Here is a 20,824-nt window from a genome sequence, read left to right as displayed (position 1 = left end):
ATGATCTTAATTCTGGTGATTTGAAAAAGCTAAAATGACGCCCCTGATCAAAAAGAATGTAATATTCAATTAAACATTTTTTAACGCCCTTACTGATCAGTAATTTGCACAGAAATGTGCTATGCATATTTTATAAAATACAAAAACTTTTACGATTATAAAAGTAATCAATGATTAATTAAAATAATAATATTTAATTAAATACTATTTTACTAACTATCGAGTAGGAGATGATTGTAGCCGCTTCTCTCTTCGCGTCAACTTACTTTTAATCCCCTCAAAAAAATCAACCCTAAGTAACTAAATTAAGGACTCAGATGAGTTATTTTAATATCTCACTCGGATAAATAAATAAAACAGTTTTACATTTAAAAATTTATTTACAAATATTTAATGTATAGAATTATTATAGATACATAATATACATTTTACAAGCTAATTTTTTTTCTTATTCCATGTTTAACTCCAATCCATTCCTCATACTCACGCACTGTATTCATTTTCTACATTCTCTGTTGTTGCCATTGATCTGAAAACAAAATTATAAACTAGAATTAGTATAATAGAATACGATGCACACATGTATTAGATTATTTTCTATATTTAATTATTCTATGATTATTTCGTAAGCAAACGGATGTATTTCGGGCACGTTTTGATTAACGCAACGTCTCCGTCGAGCTGAAAGGGTCATTTTGTTCTCCGGCGTTGAATGGCAGTCTATAGACAAGTTACCCTCGAAGAGTTGTAGTTCTAATTGTACGGGAATATTTCACGGGCGAAGAGTCGTTAATGACAGGTGACTGTCGACGCTCGTCGGCGTCGGTAATGACGCCTACAAGTGAAAAATCGTCGTTCGAACCGACTGGCGTCGAGACGCCAAATAGGCGGTGAGACGCACCGTCAATTATCCCCAAACCAAATGGAACAAACTCATTTCGTTTCGACTGTAATCTGGATACGTAATTATATATTTTATAATTATAATATATATTTGTATGTTTATGTACTAAATTGTACTGTTTTATTTCACACTGGTGTACGATTAAAATAAATTAATAGTGCTAAATAAAGAAATAAATAAAGTATTAAATTTGGATAATAATTTACAACTTTATTTATTTACATTTTTATTTCTTGATGCTTAAGTAATAAAATAATGATCTTACATTTTTTAATTTTATGAAATATAATAATATTAATCTCACATTTCATAATCGATTTGGCAGTTCTTATAAAATACAACATCATTGCAAGCTTTACTTTTTGAACTAGGTTATGTGTTATAAATAATGTATTGAGTACTTTGTTTGGTTAATTTACTTATTTTAGTAATAATTTATTACGTAAATTTTAAAATTATAAAGAAACATTAAAAAATAGTAATACGTATATATTGATGAATTTTTATGATCGATAGTCATAAAAGAAGATCGAAGTTCTAAAATATTTTTTAGCAAACTTTTAATTATTTTAAAATAAAATATACAGCATCTTTATCATTCAATGGTTGATCGTACAAAAATATCTGATCGATCATGGATATTTTTTGATCAAATCTGACAAATATTGACTTTTTTAAAAGTACTTTAAAAAAAATAATCTGGACATTTCTGCCTTACTTATTTGCTAATAATATCTGCTACCCCTTAATATTTCATAATATTTGTATCGGATTAATACATTTTTTATTTTGTACACAATAAAATTAAATGTTAAATATAATCTTGTTTAGATGAACTATCGAAATAAACTTTTTCTTGTATTTATTTTCTGCAAGCATGATAATTCTTGCATTTAAAATGAATTTTAATTATTTGGCTTTCGATATGGAGACTATTTAATCTTTTCAAAAAAGAAAAGGATATTTTCCGTTTAATTTTTATGTATGATTTAATCAACACTTAAGATTTTTTAATGCAGTGTTTACTTTTGCTACATACAATATCTGTTTTAAATATGTTGCTTAAAAATATCTATAATTTTAATATTATGTTATAATCTGATTCTTAAAGAATGAGTATTTATTTTAATATAAGTAATAATAAATTTCTTTAATTCCTTCTTTATACATTCTTTAAAATAAAATAAAACAGAAAATACAAAAAAATATGTAATTCAATTTTTGTTAGGAGTTAATCAATAAAAATATAGTAGGTATACATTTTTTTTAATAATTTTTTTGGTACTTTAATTCAACTCCTTTTATTTAATACTATTTACATATATCTACATTACTTGATTTTTTATTTATTAAGTTTGTAAAATTTTATTCTAAGATATGAGTATCAAAGCAATAAATTTAGATGCATTTCTCAGCCATAGTTTGGCACAGAAATTTTTTGCTCTTTTGTAGAATTTATAAATTATTCTATAGAAAATACTAACGCGTATTCTTTAAATTTTCAGATTCTTTTGTATTTTCTATTTTTTTGTGATGCAGTTAAGCAATCTTTATTTTTTTTAAGGATAGTAAGTAAATTAATAGCTTTTTTACAACTTATTTACACCCATGTGCTGCATTAAAAAATAATATAAGAAATTCTTGTTATAAAAAAATAATTTAATTACGACACAAATATTTATAAAAAAAAAATTATAATTATAATTTGTTGTAAAATTGCAGAAAAAAATAACAAAACAATTTAATGAATAGATTGTTGAAAATATTATACCAAACAGACAGTGCAGGAAAATGTAGGGAAATAAGACCAATGAATAACTGATTTTTGCTAAGAATTCATGGATCATTAGCTATGATTGAAAAAATAGAATAAAAAAAGATTCCAGTTCCATCGGGATTATAAAATTTTCATTTATGTACCACAAACTTTATTACTCAGTTTTGCCCTGGCTAAATTTGAACTCATTCTTTATTATTAATAATTAATTTTATTCATATTGTTATAACAAATTTATTTCCATACATCTTCACGTATTGCAGTAGCACGTAATCGGATGTCAGCACGACGCTGTTCAGCTCAACTATCAATTCAAAAGTTGAAATTTAAAAATAGTATACTTGACATAAAAATGGCAGTCAGAATGACACGAGAAAATGTCACGTCACTACTGTTTACCACCTGGGAGAAGTTACTGTGACAGACAGACATACACATTTACTGTCTGTTTAAAGTATAGATAATTTATTATATGTGGTTAAAAATTAGAAATGGATGACACAAATAAAATTAGCAATTTATAGATTCTTAATGCCTATTAAACGATACTATTAAAAAGTTGTATGTATATAGATATTGGAAGCTAAATAATCTAAAAACTATTTAAATAATATATTATGAAGCATAAAATAATATATAAGCAAAATACTTCAAGTGAAATTTTGGTATCCCATTGTACTGCAGGGATTTAAGTTGGTAACAATATATATATATATATATATATATATATATATATATATATATATATATATATATATATATATATATATATATATATATATATATATATATATATATATATATATATATTGTGGACGTAGAAAAGTAATTGTTATCAATATTGAACGCTTTAGCTTTGGAACACAATAAATATAATTTATGTGGTTATATGGTGTAAAATATTAGTATTAAAATGACACATCAAAATTAATCTCGTACGATTTTAATTTAAAACGTTTCTGGAATTTGTTTGACAAATACCAGAATTGCCACAGAAGCGCATATTTCTATTTCAATATTTTTTACTCGCGCTTCTTAGAATCGCCGACCGACAAACAAACAAACACATTCTCAAATAGGGCATATTTTAAATTGTGAATAATTATCTCGGTTTTTCTCCAAGAGAAATGTTCGAATTTCCTGTAATACATCAAGGTCGAGCGTTTCCTCCGCACTGACCCTGCTTGATAGGAAAAGCCCCATTAAGCCGGCACACAAAGATGACGTCTGTTCCACATTAGCTCGGCGAAAGAGTTGGCTGCCAGAGCCGTCAAAATAATTCCATACATCATAAAAGAGTAATGATTCGGAACGACGTGGAATGAATTACTATTAGTTGAAATTCTTCGTTGACTTGCACCGACGAAAGCACGCGATGCTCACGAACCGAGGAAATTCTTTTTGTGCTGGTAAACGCGAGAGGAAAGTTCACAGGATGCTGTCCTTCAGGGGAGATTCAAGTTCGCTTTCGTGTTTCTTACGGAAAGACGTACATACACGTTGACGATACAGAAATAGGTTGAACGAAAATTTTTGACAACGGGACGTGTTAGCACGAACGTAAATTAATCACCGATTCGTGATCACTAAAATAAATAAATCTTAAAATAAATATTATTTAGTATCTAGAAACATTATCTAGACATAATAACAGAATGATTGCGATACATAAGCGAGTAGTTTTTTTCGAGTTAAAAACATTGTGCCTTTTGCGGTTTTGAACATCAAAGTGTTGACATCAAAGCATTCAAAACAAAATATTACATGACAGAGCGAACAACATAATACCACATAAAATATATTCTTGCTCTTTCAACTATTGCTAAAATGTAAGTAGTATATTTTAATTAATTAGCTTGCTACTAAATTTCGCACCAAACATCGTGAGAAAGTTGATAATTAATACCTCTCCGAAATACACACACATCTATATTTTTTCATATAATACTCATTAATCTCACACGTCATAAATGGGCGTTACAGTTGTAAACAGAACATGAGAAAAGCCATAAGTCAGAATGACCGAAAAAGGGCACATCTCACTACTACCGTTATTGGTAAAGTGATACCCTTTAGAGTTCACCATTTGGTAAACACCGGATAGCCACGTGTGTTTTGCGAAAAAGTGTTACTGTACTTCCCTGAGTTCCCAGACGAGCGGTCTAGGAGTGCTTCAAGAGGAAGTGTTTTGTGAAAAAAGGACATTTAGAACGCTTAATGAGGACCGACACATGTTTAGCACATCCCCCTGCACGCACGGATGAATTTTAGCTATAATAAATTGCTTTATGTTCTTATGATAGGCATGCTACCCCCAAAAGATGCCGATTTCTTGTCGAGCGCGATAATTAACCGTATTTTCACATCGGCGTGACGTTTTAGACTGATTTTTAGTCGTAAATTTTAGTTGAATAAAAACAAACAGCACGTTTCCAAGTCTATATATATAATTATAGATAGCTTTAGCGCTATCTGAATAATCTATCTGAATAACTCTTATTAATTAAAAATTTTATTTTGATAAATTATTAAAAAAATAGATTGGAAACAAAATAATGTAGAAAATCTCTTGAAGAAGGTCAACTGTAGAAAATATTATTCAATGTATACAAAAATTTATATAAAATAAATAAAAATTACTCGAACATTTATTTAATTATGATAAATAAATTGACAAACATACGTTTAAATTATATACATAGTTCTGGGTTCTAATCATTTACACAGTTACAATTGACGACTTTTAAAAACTTTTTTTGAAAATGGCCGCTATTTTGAAACAATATGACTGATCAAGCTATCGAACAATCGTAGCTGAGATATTTACAAGGTTATTAAAAAAAATAGTTTTATGGAAATCTGACAAAAATTGCGACAGTTATCATGTGAAAATCAAACATCAACTTCAACCCTCAAAATCCATAAAATATATTTTTATGAAAATTTAACTAATAAGTCATTACCTATTGCTTTTAATTTTTTACAGAAGTTCAGGTTTATTAAGCAGTGACAAACTTTACTATTTGCATTCCCAATAAGGTTTTGTTTTTAATATATCATAAATTTCTATCTTGTTTTTTAATTGAAAATTTTTAACAAAAAATGTTTTTTGTGCGAAAAGGGTGATGGCTAGACCATAGATCTGTTGCCAAATCTTTTAGTGAAACCTGTTTTTTGCTACGGTATTTTATCTAACATTTATGAATTTTTAGATCTAAAAATTAAGACACTTAATATTGCCGTATTTTTGATCTTCATGAACATCCTAAATGGTCATCTTGTCTTTTTGACCCCACGCAAAAATAGGTTAGTTATTTTATCGCCTGTGTATACTTCATTTGTAATGAAAAATCACTTTATTTCAATTGTTAAATTCTGATGCCAGTTTTATATCTTTGCAACTTTCAACCTCAAAATGAGATTTTTCGCTTCTTCTATAATACTAAAAGAATGACTAAAAACCATTAAAATACAATATACTTAGAGCCTTTAATAATATTAATAATAAAAATATATGCCAAAAAACTTAGTTTCGCAAAGGCAGTGTTCATTTTTCTTTATTATAAATTTGACCAACATGACTTCATAGGTTTCTCCAATGCGGCATAATGAACATTATTCAAATAAACGAAAATCTGGATGGCTCGTGCAAGAGGAGCGTCGCACGCTGACGCAATGGATAAGAATAAGGGTCGCGATCACTCTCTAGGGCAGTGGGTGCAAACTATTTTCATTTATAATCCCTATTTTGCTTAAAATAATCGCAATTTAAATCGTCAACGTAGTTGAAATAAACTTCTTTGTGAGACTTGCGCTTATTAAAAGTCCGAATAAACCACATAATTTCATGAAACAATGCTTAGCAAAGAACTCATGATTTATTTTATGTTCGAATCTATATTAGAAATCGCAATTCATCAGCCATTCCATGAACACATCATTCTTATCACGCGTTGATTGTCCGGCAGTTGGTAAGATACTGAGAGAGTACGCAATCTGCGTCGCGTCGCTTGGTACTCCATCTGGCGATTATTGGTGTTCGTTTGTGTCTCCTGTTCGCCCCTGATATTGTCACAGAAATAAATATAAATTTTGATAATATATTTTGATGTTGCGATTTTACTGCTTAAATAAAAGCTTTATATTTTTTGTTAAATAAATTTCATTGAATTTTGCGACCCCAAAAGCGTTTCTCCTAGCACCCTCGGAAGTCGGAAGTTCGGAACCCATGAGCCATCTCTGCTCTAGGGCACTCTAAAGCTTACACTTAATAACATTTCTTTGTCAAAAAGTTATATTAATCTGATTTATATGATAAATTAGACACTTTTAAGCTGCTGCAATGTAATGCATTATAAAGCGTTTAAATAATTAATGTTTACTCGTATATTAATTGCTTGATCTACATACATATATAAAATAAACCATTGATAAATATCTAGCTAAAAATACATTCCCACCTGTTTACATTTCAGCTAAGGTGATTTGTCGCGCTTAATGAAAATAAACGCAATCAATGTCCGTTTTGCCAAGCGTTTAGCAAATTGGTCATTGAATTTAAAGCGATCTCGTTTCTCGTTCGTTTTGCAGCAGCGGCGAGAATTGAGAGGAAAAAATCAAGCGAGTTATGCAAATTATTGCAAATGCACCGCTACCGTCCTCGACTACTATATAACATCCTCGTCCACATCTGCGACTTTTTCCCTTTTCGTTTTGCCTTGCTATGAGATGCCTGCCATACGGGTGCAAAACGGGACCCGGTCGAGACATCTGGTGACGTCTCACTTGCATCATAAACATACAACTCAATGAAATATAGGTCGAAGTGGGACTTCACGGATTCTCAAGTTTATTTTTGGAATTATTGTTTGGATTTAATCCACATCTATATCTTTTATCATATGATAAAATTAACTCTTCATGTAATAATGATTACGTAGTATAATATTTTAGCTGAAGAAAACAGATTTGATTGTCATATAATTCATAAGGAATGAAATACGGGAATCATCCACTAAAATTGTATGTCAAAATGTATCGATTATTCATATTCTCTATAAGAAAAACATCATGTTCAGATCAATATAAAAAAATCGGTAGATATTAAAACGATATTTAATCAGATAATGACTTAATTTATTCATTGAGATCAATAAAAACAAGTTGCCTTTTTGGTTGAAAAAAATCATGACATGAACGTGAGATTTCGTTAGGAATGTACGATCTTATTAATTGCGCGAAATATCCCATGAATAATGATTTAAACAACTGTTTAATAAAATCGATGCATATTCATTGAAAACATATACACAGTGCTGATAAGCGCGTAACGAAATTCTTTCTCACAGAATTAACGAATTAATTAAACGGCCACCGCCGCTGAGAGTAAAAATTCTGACGCGTTACTTAAACGGCAGTTCATGACTTGTTTTCGGGCATTATCGGTTCTGGCTACCTGTAATGAAAGAGAAAAAAACAAAGATGTTTAGTATCAGTTTACGAGATTTTATCGCGCGTTCTTGTAGGTAACTATGAAAAATATGCATGAAATCTGTGAGATCAGATACGATCTATGATGGATACCCAAGTATGCGATACAATGTATTAGAAAATTCTTTTCGATTATTTCTCGATAAGTTGTGGAAACTGCAGCTTTGTGTAAAAATGGTCACATGTGGCGAACGGCACCTCTCTTCCGATTATTCAGACACAAACCGGACATTTCTACAACACAATCGACCATTGTATTTCACTATCGACCCCATCGATACCAATGTATAATACAATCGAGCAATTGTTTTTGTCGCAAAAAATGAGCTTCCTCTTTTCGCCACCGATTATAAAATGGCAATGTGTTATGATAATGTTATCGTTACATATTCATCGAATCGTATAAGTTATGTAAATACAAAAGCAACTTCCCCAAATACTCCATATATATATATATAATACATGTATACTACTGAGTAAAATAAAAATACTTAAGAAATGCTAAATGTAAATCTAATCAAAACAGCAGGTACTTTCTAATCTGGTCTATTTTTTTAATTTCAGTTGCTTTTTGCCTTGCACTTTGACAAAGCCAAACAATAATCTGTTTAGATGAAAACACAAACGAAATTTTAGTTTCATGATGAAGACAGTGCTAATCATTCAATATTGAATTACTTTTTAGCATCAGTGGTTATGTAAATGTAAACCCATGATATGCAGTGCTAAAATATTTCGAGATTGCACATACAAAATGGAAATTCTTAATTGCAATTATATTGATATTTAATCCCGAAAACTTCCGAAAGGGTAATGAAGATAAAATTAATATGTGACTTTTTTATCAGTTGAATCCGTACTACCACAGGTGACGATTTGCCGTTTGTTTCTACCACATTAGAAAAATTTGAGGGAGTTAGAGATCTCTCCTTTATATTGCAATTTCGATAAGAAACTGCATGTTAGAATACTGCAATAAAATTCTAAATAAGATTTTTGAAGTAATTTAGGTATGTAAGAAAAATGGAAAATGTTTCAGTTATCTATTTTATAAGTACGATATATGAATAATATATGACAATTCCGCAAATAGATGCAATTTTTCAGCATCACTTTCTTGGGTACCAAAATACTCTATGCTTTGATATTATCGGTACTTGAATTAAAATAAATATCTTACATAGGTCCTTTATTATTTCTGACGCATTGTAGAAATGTTTTTTTTAATCATAAATTATTTAACTGATAAATTAACAAATTTCAATAGTGAAGTGCTGAGATAATAATTTTGGCTCATTGTAGTTTTTAAATCTACTATAGGCAGGCCTGCCGAGAGGGAGGGGGAGAGGGGCTCAACTCTGGAAAAAACATAGCAAGAATATATTCATAAAAAAGTAAAAACCGACCTCAGATAATGAATTTGAAATAAACTAGTTGTTTGAGATGTAATTCAACTAGACACATCAGCAAAGATTCTCTGACTTGCAAGACCAGCTATTTAGATTCACCATCTGATAATTGCAGTTACTTTTTTTATTTATATATACTCGTATATGTGGTATTTTAAATTAAAATAAAAATAAAAATAAATCAAGCTGCAAAGTCACATCCCTTCGACCTTAAAACCCGAAAACTATTTATGCATCTCCTTGTTAATATTAATTAATTCTAAAATTGGAATTATCGTGACAATACTAATAACGAAAAAATGTGAACTCACAAAGACGCGTGCCCAAAATATCATCTCCGAGCGAACAGGTAGTGAACCACCGTTGCCGAACTTATACAATCTCAAATTAAAGTACTTGCTTATTAATTTAATAAGAAGCAAATTTTTTTAACCAATAAGACTGCTTAATATTTAAATATGATCAAGAACGATTTGTGAAAGTGTCAAAAATGGTGTTAGTGCATGCATTACGTTAATTTATAAATAAATAAATAAAATTCTTGTTTTTAAAATTAAATCTACATTAATTAAAACACATATTTATTTCTTTAAAACAATTTTAAATATGAACGATATTATTCATATAGTGTGAATTTTAGAAACACATGGAGGATGTCGCCGCTGGGGTCATATTCCTGTATCTTGTCAATTTAGCAGAATGCGCATATAAACACCTCTTCAAAGGGTCGTTATGCGCCCGTGCATTGGATCGTTGAAATTCTTGCAGTTGGCATTAACACGAGTACCGACACCGTATGAAGAAGTCAACAAAAATCCGCGCACCAAGAAGACCAGTCCTGTGTCATCCCGTGGCGGGAAATAAACATGGTAAATTATTGGTTTCCGATAGCTCTTGGAGATTGTGGATGCCGAAATATTCGTAGTAGGTATACCGGTAGTCGACCAGCGATACCCAAGTGGCGGCCACAATTAAATAATAATTTAAATGCTCATCGTCACCGTAGATATATTATCCACGAGTAGATAAGAAACTAGTGCTCAATACTAAGTCTTATCTCCGAATACCGACAGTATAAAGATTTCTCAGTAAATGATTGCTTAACCCTTTGACTTGATTTATCGTAATTTTTGACAGTGGTCTTTGTGTTGCTTTTCGCGGAGGAATTCACGCAATGTCCTTAAGCCATTCAAAGGTGACGTTGCGCCATAATTTATCAATTCACCTGCGCATGTCGCCAAAGCAACGATTTCAACACTAACCTTCGATTTCCTTTTTTTCAATGCTGAAAACTGGTTGGTTATCGGATGTACAGATTGAGAAGATACGTACGTATCTTTATTTGCAATCGTGTATATTCATAGCACTTGCATAATCCTGATTAAACAATCTTAGAATTGCCGTTTTAATTAAATAGAATAATTTCCATTTAAAGGTAACCTATTCAAATAGTCCTTAAAAAGAGATTCCAGCTCAAATATTCAATATTCTAATATTAAGGAGCTATTTTAATAGTATTCATACTCATTTTTAATGAAATATTTTGCATATTATGTTGTGCGTGACATAGTACATAAGTTTATTTTCTAAGGGTGGAATTTTAAATAATATTCTGATGAGTTCTGATTCAGTGTTGAAGACACACCTTTTTTATACGTAATTCATTAACCTTAATTTAGCATGATTTTACCTCTTATGAGAACCAAGTATGTCCAGGTAATATGAAAAACATTTTAAATACTTGCATACATTCCAAAAATAACGTATTGTTTAAATCCTCCTAATGCTTAATTCAACATCAACCGCTACTTAACGGCAGGAACAATCAAAACAAAGTTAAGCACCAATTTAAAATACAAGACATTTAATACGTTGATATTTTTAAGATATGTATTTTAAAATTTACAATAAGCTCGTTTTCTTAAAAAATTGAATAATGTGATTTATTTTAATTATTAAAAAATAATTTTTAGTAAAACTAAAACTACTCGAAACTGCGAATATTTTTAGCTCTACTACTCAATATTCCAATAATTTATGATGTCGTATAGTTGAGATTAAGGATCGAAGTCTCCGTTTCGTATCGATTGAGTAACGATAATGATCGATAATGAACGATAATGTTTGATAACGATAAATTTTCATTATCGATTATCGTCCGATATCGATCATGCACGATAATGAATTTTTCAATTATCGATCTCAAACGATAGTGATCGATAATGAACTATATTATCATTTGTTTAAGCGTTATTTGGCAGGAATATAAAACAATGTTAACCAATGGCGCGCGAAATTATGCGCCCTTTGACCTCATGTTTATAGCTGAACTAGTCCTGGTACTAAAAAAAGTTAAGATGTGAGTGAGGCGCTTTCTGCTGATGATTCACTGACCGCTCAGAAAATATTCCCATTTCTCTAATCTTGGAAAAGTGCTCGCTTCTGACACAACAACTCACGAAAGAATTCATCACTGAATTTCAGAGACAAATGAAACGAGTTTTGCCGAAACCTAGTACTGAGAGCACCATGTACGTATGGCCAATCAACTTTACTCGTATTATATGGGATTACATCTTACTCAGTTCAACAAGGAAGAGTCCACTCTAAAAAGATTTCTTGACACATCCATCGTCTCAAGAGGTTGAACAGGAAATTCCAACAAGGCAGCATATCGGACTGGCATCAACTCCTGCCCTCGACGACATGGATTTCATGGATCAGTTGGTGGCTGAAAAAGCTCGGCATGAGACTCTAAATCGGACAAAATCGCCAGTGGGACTCCTTCAAGATTTATCCCAGACCTTATAAAATTGATGTATTGACATGGTGGAAAAACTACAACAGGATCTTCCCGTTGTTGGCGGCTGAAGCCAGAAAATGGCCAGAAAAATGAACGGGGTTTTTCTGCTAGAGGAAACCTTGTAACATCTCTGAGTATAAGGTTTGCCCCGTCAAATGTTGAGAAGATCCTCTACATACAACTGAATCACAGTCGAGTCCGTATCATTAAATACAACATTGGAATTCCTATTGTTGAAGAGTTAGCTGTCGGAGAAAAGGATGATGAGGAGAATGGACCATCATTTTTAACTCCAAGAAGTCGTGCTGGTTCTGCATCCAGTGCAGCAAGTAAGGACTCCCGCAACACTGAATGTGACTCCTAGAAAAGTTCAAAGATAGCATCATAAGATTCCCTATCGAGCTCGACGGTTTACCGTTACATTCTAATTAGAATCCACTATTATTTGCCTCTCAGCCATACACCGAGGGGGTGTTACCCTGCGCTTCTAAAGAAATATTCACCATTTTATTTTTATTATATAATAATGCTCTTTTCTTATATTAAATACAAATATTTTATTGCTTTTGGAAACAACAATAGTAGGAACACATTTAATAATGATTTCAATAATTAAATTTATTTAAAAAAACTTTGAAATTCTGTGCAAAATTAAAAAAATCAGATACATAAGTAGCAAAATTATAAAATGAAGTTAGTGGTATTGTAGGTTAATCAAATTTATTCATTTAACAATCCAAAACTGACGTCGATCCCCTAGAAATAAAAGTAGGAGGGGTGTCGCACGCAACGAAGAAAGAGATAAAGCATGCTATTTCTTATAACGGTACTTCGTCCAGACGACATGAGAATCTTATGAAGCTTACCGATAACTTAAAAAAAAGTTACAAAGAATTGTGTATGCTCTAGATTCAGACTCAAAAGATGATGTTGTAAGAATTGGTCCTTCAAAGACTATCAGTGCAAGTTACACAGAATCAGAGGCAGATACAGAAACTGATTAAAGACTTATCTTGCTGTGAATGCACCAATGCACATTAAAAAGTGATTAAAATAAGAGGAATTTTTTGAAATTTTAATATTTGTGATTTTTAGGCTTTAAAGATAAAGTAATATTTTTATTATTTAATGTTCTGGCCATTTCAAATAATAACTGGTAATTTCAGATAATTTTGTAATAATAATAATTTAATAAAAAAATTTAAAAAAATTTTTTTTTATTAAAACGAAAGTAATTTTTAAGGTTGTACAAAATTAAACAATATTTATAGTAATATTAAACGATATTATTTATATTAAACGATATTAATCGATAAAAAACGTTGTTATCGATTACACGAACGGTAATATCGATCAAACGATAAATTTCATTTATCGTTATTATTTATTTTTACATTATCGATCTAATCGATAATATATTTTTTTATCGTTCCGTCCATTATCGATTCGAATATTTTGCTCCTTAATTGAGATCTCTATTTTATAAGCTAAGCTGATATTAATAAAAAATACTTGTCTTTTTATATATAATATATTTAATTGTATTAAATATTCTTCAGGATCAACTCATTAAACTACCTACAATCCTACATCATGTATAACTTAAGAAGGAAAAAAATACGAGTTTCTATAATTAAATATATAAAAAGATGATTTTAAAAGATCTAATCTTTAAAGATATTAAAATAAAAAAAATCTTGAGAAGTAATAATCGCCTTGGCGCAATAATATGTCTATCAAAATTTAAATCTTCAGTATCACGTTACAAACAAAGAATTTGGCTACTGTAAAACCACATAATAAATCTACGCTAGAATTTAAAGTCAACAATTACAAACACGCGTATATAAATTCAGAATCATAAGCATAAATTATGAGTCTCGAGTTGAATTAAAACAAATTATGTTATAAAAATGAATATGTTTCAAAACGAACGCATGAGAATGATATATTTATATAATGGTAAAATTATAACACAAATATATTTCGTCTGTTGATTCAACATTGGCTTGGGAATCATAAATTTAATCGAGGCACAATGGTGAACGTGAATATATAAATTAGAAAAGGGAACTAACTGGAAGGCAAGCAATTAGAGCTTTCGGGCGAGCGTTTAAAGATGACGAGCCGTAGTCGCCGTAAAAAGTTGATAATCATCAATTCACATAGTTGGGATTGTTGGCTAGCCATAAAGCGCGTTTTATTGTTTTAGGTTTGACAAAGGCCGTAAAAAGTCAGGTAGCGCGGTGACGCTTCAATAAAATATATAAAACAGAATTTGATTCGGGGAAAGCGATAAAATGGATACATTTCTCCAAAATCAACAATAATATGAACGCCACATCTTCCGGTCATTACTCTTTACCACACCGAACTAAACTTAATTACCCAATATTAAAAAAAATATATAAATTAATTACACGAAACTATTCTCACTCATATCCTGTTAGAGCACCATCAAACAATAATATTAATATTTTACGATCGTAAAAGTCTTAGATCGAATTATGATAATATTTTTATACTTTTCATATGTACTGTACTACGATAAGGAACTCAAGGCTGGATCAATTAAAAACGCATATATTTTTAATAGATTTCCACGTGCGTTCGTGTAACATTTATTGTTGTTTTTATTGGATTGTTTAGATTTTTGGCCTCATTTGTTGCCAGTTTGCTAATGTCGCTTGCATTTCATAATAACCATAAAGCCGTCAGTTATTATTTAATTTTCAATAAAATATTAGTAATAACTGTCGCTCGTTTTTCACCTGTCATAATATTTTAATGACTTCAAGGTGAAATTTTATGGATGGCCATTAAAAAATAATGTTGTAAAAACTAACATTTCACCTTAAAACGTTATTTTATTTTTAATTATTACACATGTCAATACTAATTAATTAAGTATTCAAAAAGAAAAGCAATTGCATAAATAAGTAAAACGTAATATCTCAAAAAGCATAGAATAATCTATAGAAAATTCTGAGATAATTAGAACATATTGGTTATATCAAGTAAATAAGAGGTATCTTTTAATCTTTTTTTATGATATTGGATTGTATTTGAAAATGCAATTTAAGCGATTTTATAATTTAATAACAACTGTAAGGGATTAAACAATTTATCTGGTGGCACTCTAGCGGCAATGCTATGACCACGACGAGAGCGCGACGACCGGCGGGGCCTCGTCCGCCGAACATTTAACAGAAAGTACTTTGTTTTTGAATTTTGACCGAATGTATCGACTGTATTCAGGGAAGTTCAACCTCAGTTGACATAAGATCTTCGGTAAAATGTAAATAACATCTGTCAAATAAATTAGAATATTTTTTTAAACTTTATTTGCGAAAAAAATGCGAAGACTGATAAGTTATCAGTGATTTCTTAATAGCACTTTAGTTAAAATACACATATTACATTAAGAAAATTTTATAATACATTACTGAAATGTTGAAATAAGTTTTTTATTATCACAAAAACATTTTAAAAAATTTAAATATTTTGAAATATCAATATTGGATATTTTTAAAAAATACACGAAAAAAATTGGAGAGCGGGTACAAGTTCAGTGCTCCGGCACTTATTTTTTTATCACTACACCATGCCATTATCTATACATCAGAATTTATTTACTGTGAATCTTATATTAAAACATTCCATGCTATACCCCAATGCGTTACAATGGGGTAAACACTACTATAGTATGACACCAGATTGAAATCAAAGTTTGTAAGTCAGTGGCATATATTTCATTTATTTTAAACTAGTACTAAATCTTACAATCAATATATGTCATTATACCTAATCTATGATAATCTATTGGAATCGGTTTATCGTGCCAGTAAATTAATAATCTGATTGTCTTGTGATTTTATAATACTATGGATTATATTTTTTTTAGATTTATAAAAATATATGTATACTAATTCATATAAATCAATATAAAAACATCAGACCAAATTGTGTGAACTGACATTCTGAGCTAATGTATTCCTTCCTCGATAAATTAATCGATTATTTAGTATGGCCGGTGTTGATAAACATTTTTGAGCGGTTCGGATTCTGGTTAATTGGGTCTATCTTTGAAAATCTCATATAAATTATCGAATTACCATAGTGCCAGGACCCGAGGATATACTATCTGAGAGAGCGGCTCGGTTCGCAGCATCACACCAGAGCTAATTATCTTATCGAGACTACATTTTTACATGCCGTTTCGGTCCGGTACAAATAAGACCGAGAAGGTGGTCTCGGCAATTATAAAAATTACAAATTTTACGAATTTGGTGATGGACGATAAAAAAATACGCAAAAGTATGTTTTGACAAATTGGTATATAAGAGCCCTAAATAAATATCGTAATGTAATTATTAGTAGTTTATTGTGTCACAAAGGGTAAGAACGCTTATTGATTGTGTTACAATTGGAAACACAGGCATGCATGTCTTATTTCATCACGTAATAAAATTTTAAAGTCTCACATTTGACCCAGGATATGAATTTTACGACAAGATTTATTATATATTTTTCTTACAATGCCTATCTCGAGATCTGTTCTTTTATAGTCGTTGGTTTATTATAATGAACGCTATATCGATTATCGAAATGACATTAGAATACACACGGCGTCGGTCGAATTATAAATAACACAGACCTTCGTCGGTTTATTTTTTCGATATCGGAAATTGATTAATCTCGTGTGACTTACAGTTGACTGTCGACTGTTTCGGCGATTGTCTATCCAGATAACCGATTGTCGGCTGTGAACAAAGAAGATCTATACAGAAACCTATCCTTTGGATGATTCATGACTTAAACCGAAATCTGAACTTTGATAACGATTTAAATTTTATCAAGTTTTTATCACATGGATCCATTATATACTTTGTTTTATATAAAATACTTATACGATTTATTTAAAATATATGTACATTTACGAAAGAATGTGCGCGAATAAATAACACTTTCACTTGACAAAGTAATTGGCGTAGGGACAGACCGCGAGAACTCAACTTGTCCTTTCATCTTCAAATCCCTTGTGCCTTTCAAAGGCCTTCAGAAGCACTTGTTCGTTTAAAGTTATCAGAGTGACTTGCTGTTTTCCCTGACCTCATAGGGCACTTAGAGTGACTTGTTTCTTAAGTTATTAGGTAATTTAATTTAATTTAATTTATATACATCGTAATGTTTTTTCTAGGTATGTTTATTATATATTAAATATACAGAATCGTATGTTCAAATGAGCTTAAAAGTATTATATAAATACATTTATAAATCATTTAATTTACAATGCAGATTCTATAAATATTATAAGTTTAATACATAGAAAAATCAATTAAGCATATTGTTTTACTATTAAAAAAACATAGGGACATAGAGCCTAAATAAAATGCAATGATTCTTTCACTTTTTTTTGATCTTGTCAAAAACTATTTTTTTAAATATTGCGCATATGTTACATAAAATAGTATATAGAGTTTGCAACACATAACATAAAATAGTATATAGCGTTTCCATATTAATTTTAATATTAACTTTAATTTTGTTCTCTGTACTTAATATGTACATACGTTTCTTTTTATATGTTCATATTTAAAATAATAATAATAGGGCTAGTTTCAAATGTAGAAACGTACTATGGTGAAGGGTGTAGTAATGTTAATTTTTACAGAAGTTTTTAAGTATTTTCAGGAAATCTACGGTATGATACATAGTATGTATATAATAATAATATTCCATTGAGGTGAATGACGACGATAGACAGTACGTATAAGCGCAGATCCTTACAGTGAGTGATAAAATATAAAGTATTTATGAACTTGCCAGCCTACAATGTTTTTAATATAACCAGCACGATAATTCTAATTCCACATCAATCCTAGCGATTTTAATTTCTTTCGTGTCTCGGAGATCGGAATTAAAAATTATTACATAATTTTAATTTCCACCAATCATTACAAACTAGGTTTTCTACAGGGACGTCATTGGGGATGAGGGGGGGGGGGTCCGGGGGGGGGACAATTGCCCCCCTTTGAATTTACCCAGAAAAATGCATGTCCTTTATATAGAAATAGTATGAATTTTAATTTAATCAAAATATTGAAAAACGACCACTGACTGGCGAAATTTTGCTCCCCCCTGGGAAAAGCGACGTCCGATTTTAAACCAGAAATTCTTAGGTTTTGGTTTTGAATATATGCCGAAAATATTTTTAAATTTATTTTTTAGTGATATCATTTCTGAGCACATTTTCACTGGTAGGCATATATTTTTACCAGTGAAAATATAATTTCAGCAACTACTAATAATACCAGGCTGAAATCAAAGTTTGTAGATTAATGCCATATTATTTAAAAGCTGTTTTTATAATTTTATTAAAAAAACTATTAATACAGCTTACAAATAATATAAGTCAATATGCACAACCTATCTCTTATTAACTTTAATATGAGTTTAGAAAAGTCAAGAAGTTAGAAGAAGTTAAAAACAAACCCTTCCAAGGTCTGAAAATGCTTAATATATTATCAATCTTTTTTCGATTTTGCACAAAATTTTCACAGACACAATTTTACAGTTTTTATATATATATATATATATATATATATATATATATATATATATATATATATATATATATATATATATATATATATATATATATATATATATATATATATATATATATATATATATATATATATATATATATATATATATATATATATATATATATATATATATATATATATATATATATATATATATATATATATATGTAATGAGCTACTTGAGCTTTAAAAATGTCTAGAAAATTAAAAAAATACCACACATAGGTCTTAGATAAATAAGCTTCGCACAAATGTAAAAATTTTATTAAGTCTATAACTGTCTAGTTTCAAAAGCTTCAAAAACAAACGTAGATAAGTTAAAAGCAAACCCTAAAAAGGCTTGAAAACACTACAAAATTTGCACAAAGACACAACTTTTGAAATCTAACATTCAATGAGTTACATAAGCTTTAAAAACAATTACAATTGAATAATAATCACTGATTTCGATCTCCCATACGATAGATATTGAAAAACACTAGGGATTTAAACCAAGGTCTTTCAAGTATAAGTCACGACTTACATCTTTGATTTATCGTGTTGTAAAAAATATTTTAACATTGTTAATAACTACATATCTTAACTTCAACTATTAATAAATATTCTTAAATAATTAAAAATTATATTCTAAATCTTTTGCTCGGCAAGTCAAAATTTATAGATACTTATAATTATTTATTACATTTTATTGCAGAAATTGGCAAGGATAATTTTGCTGTTAATGCATTTGACAGTCTAATGTTTTATCTGTATAGTACTGAATAAATTAGTAACAGTCTCTTTAATTATACATCAAACAGACGAAGAAACATCTTGTAATTTATGGATATTTACTTTAATATATCAATAGTTTTAAGCTCAAACAATAATTCATATAAAAACACTAATGAACAGTAGAAAGCGTTTCGATGATATATTATCTAACATCACAAAGGGGTTATGTCTGTTATTTTAAGATCGAGCTTAAAAACTTATTTTCGTCACACATTCGACCACGGCCATAATAAAGCTATATAGATAATGAAAAGTCGAACGGATAGTGAGCCTTTTCACGCGATAAAGTCCAAAATGTCTAAACGCAACAAAAAGCTTTGGAAGGAAGCGCTTTCCCGAGTAAAAGTCACACGTCCAATCGATCACTCGAGCTTTAATGGATTGGTGACATTTATTACCGAGAAAAAAACCCGCCGTACCATTTTTAAACCGCAAGTAGGAAGTGCCATTGTTTACCGAATGATTCAGCCAGAAGGCATCGTACATAAGACCGAAATAGCGAACGAGAAGATCATTATATAAATAGTCGATAAATATTATTCTCACTGTTGAGATAGATCAGTTTCTAGTAAAATAAAAGATGACATTTTAAAACCAGTTATATAATTTGCTATTTGATTAGATATTAGTTTATCCGTTATTTGCAAAGGTACGGCAAATAGGCAGGTGTAAAATTAACGTATATATTCATAAATTAAATATTTTATGCGACGCATTTTAAGTTTTTAATGCTAATTAGTGTTCTTTTTTTTTGTTTTACTAAATGAGGATTTGATAGTTATATTTAAAATCAATTTTATAATAAAAAATAAACTTGAATTGTAAATAGTAAGCTTATGTATTTACATGCATACATTTACCTACACACGTGTATCTCGCGCCTAGTTTTTATTTAAGATAAAGCGATGGACTTTTAGTGTAATTCACGGGACGTAAAACAAATAAAGTGAGCGTTAAACGAAATTGACGGCCCGCGGTTGAGCATAAGCCAAAGTTGAAAACCACCATAAAACCACTTTAACGACCTAATATATACACACGTATACCTATATATAA

At 29.9% G+C, this 20,824-nt stretch overlaps 1 protein-coding gene across 1 annotated transcript in view; it reads right to left on the bottom strand.

Moving 5' to 3' along the window:
• Positions 1-360: 360 nt before the first annotated feature.
• vg (transcription factor vestigial) overlaps positions 361-20,824 on the bottom strand; it is a 128,165-nt gene continuing 107,701 nt past the window's right edge. Inside the window, exon 8 of the mRNA XM_088200497.1 lies at positions 361-529. Coding sequence (XP_088056623.1) covers positions 504-529 — 26 coding nt within the window. The 3' untranslated portion in view covers positions 361-503. The remainder of the gene's footprint in view (positions 530-20,824) is intronic.

This window comes from Plectrocnemia conspersa, unplaced genomic scaffold (genome assembly GCF_051122295.1).
Source record: "Plectrocnemia conspersa isolate PC_06_02 unplaced genomic scaffold, ASM5112229v1 ptg000012l, whole genome shotgun sequence".
NCBI classification, from domain to species: domain Eukaryota; kingdom Metazoa; phylum Arthropoda; class Insecta; order Trichoptera; family Polycentropodidae; genus Plectrocnemia; species Plectrocnemia conspersa.
The sequence above is the reverse complement of the archived record's forward strand: the minus strand, read 5'-3'. Positions and strand labels throughout refer to the sequence as shown.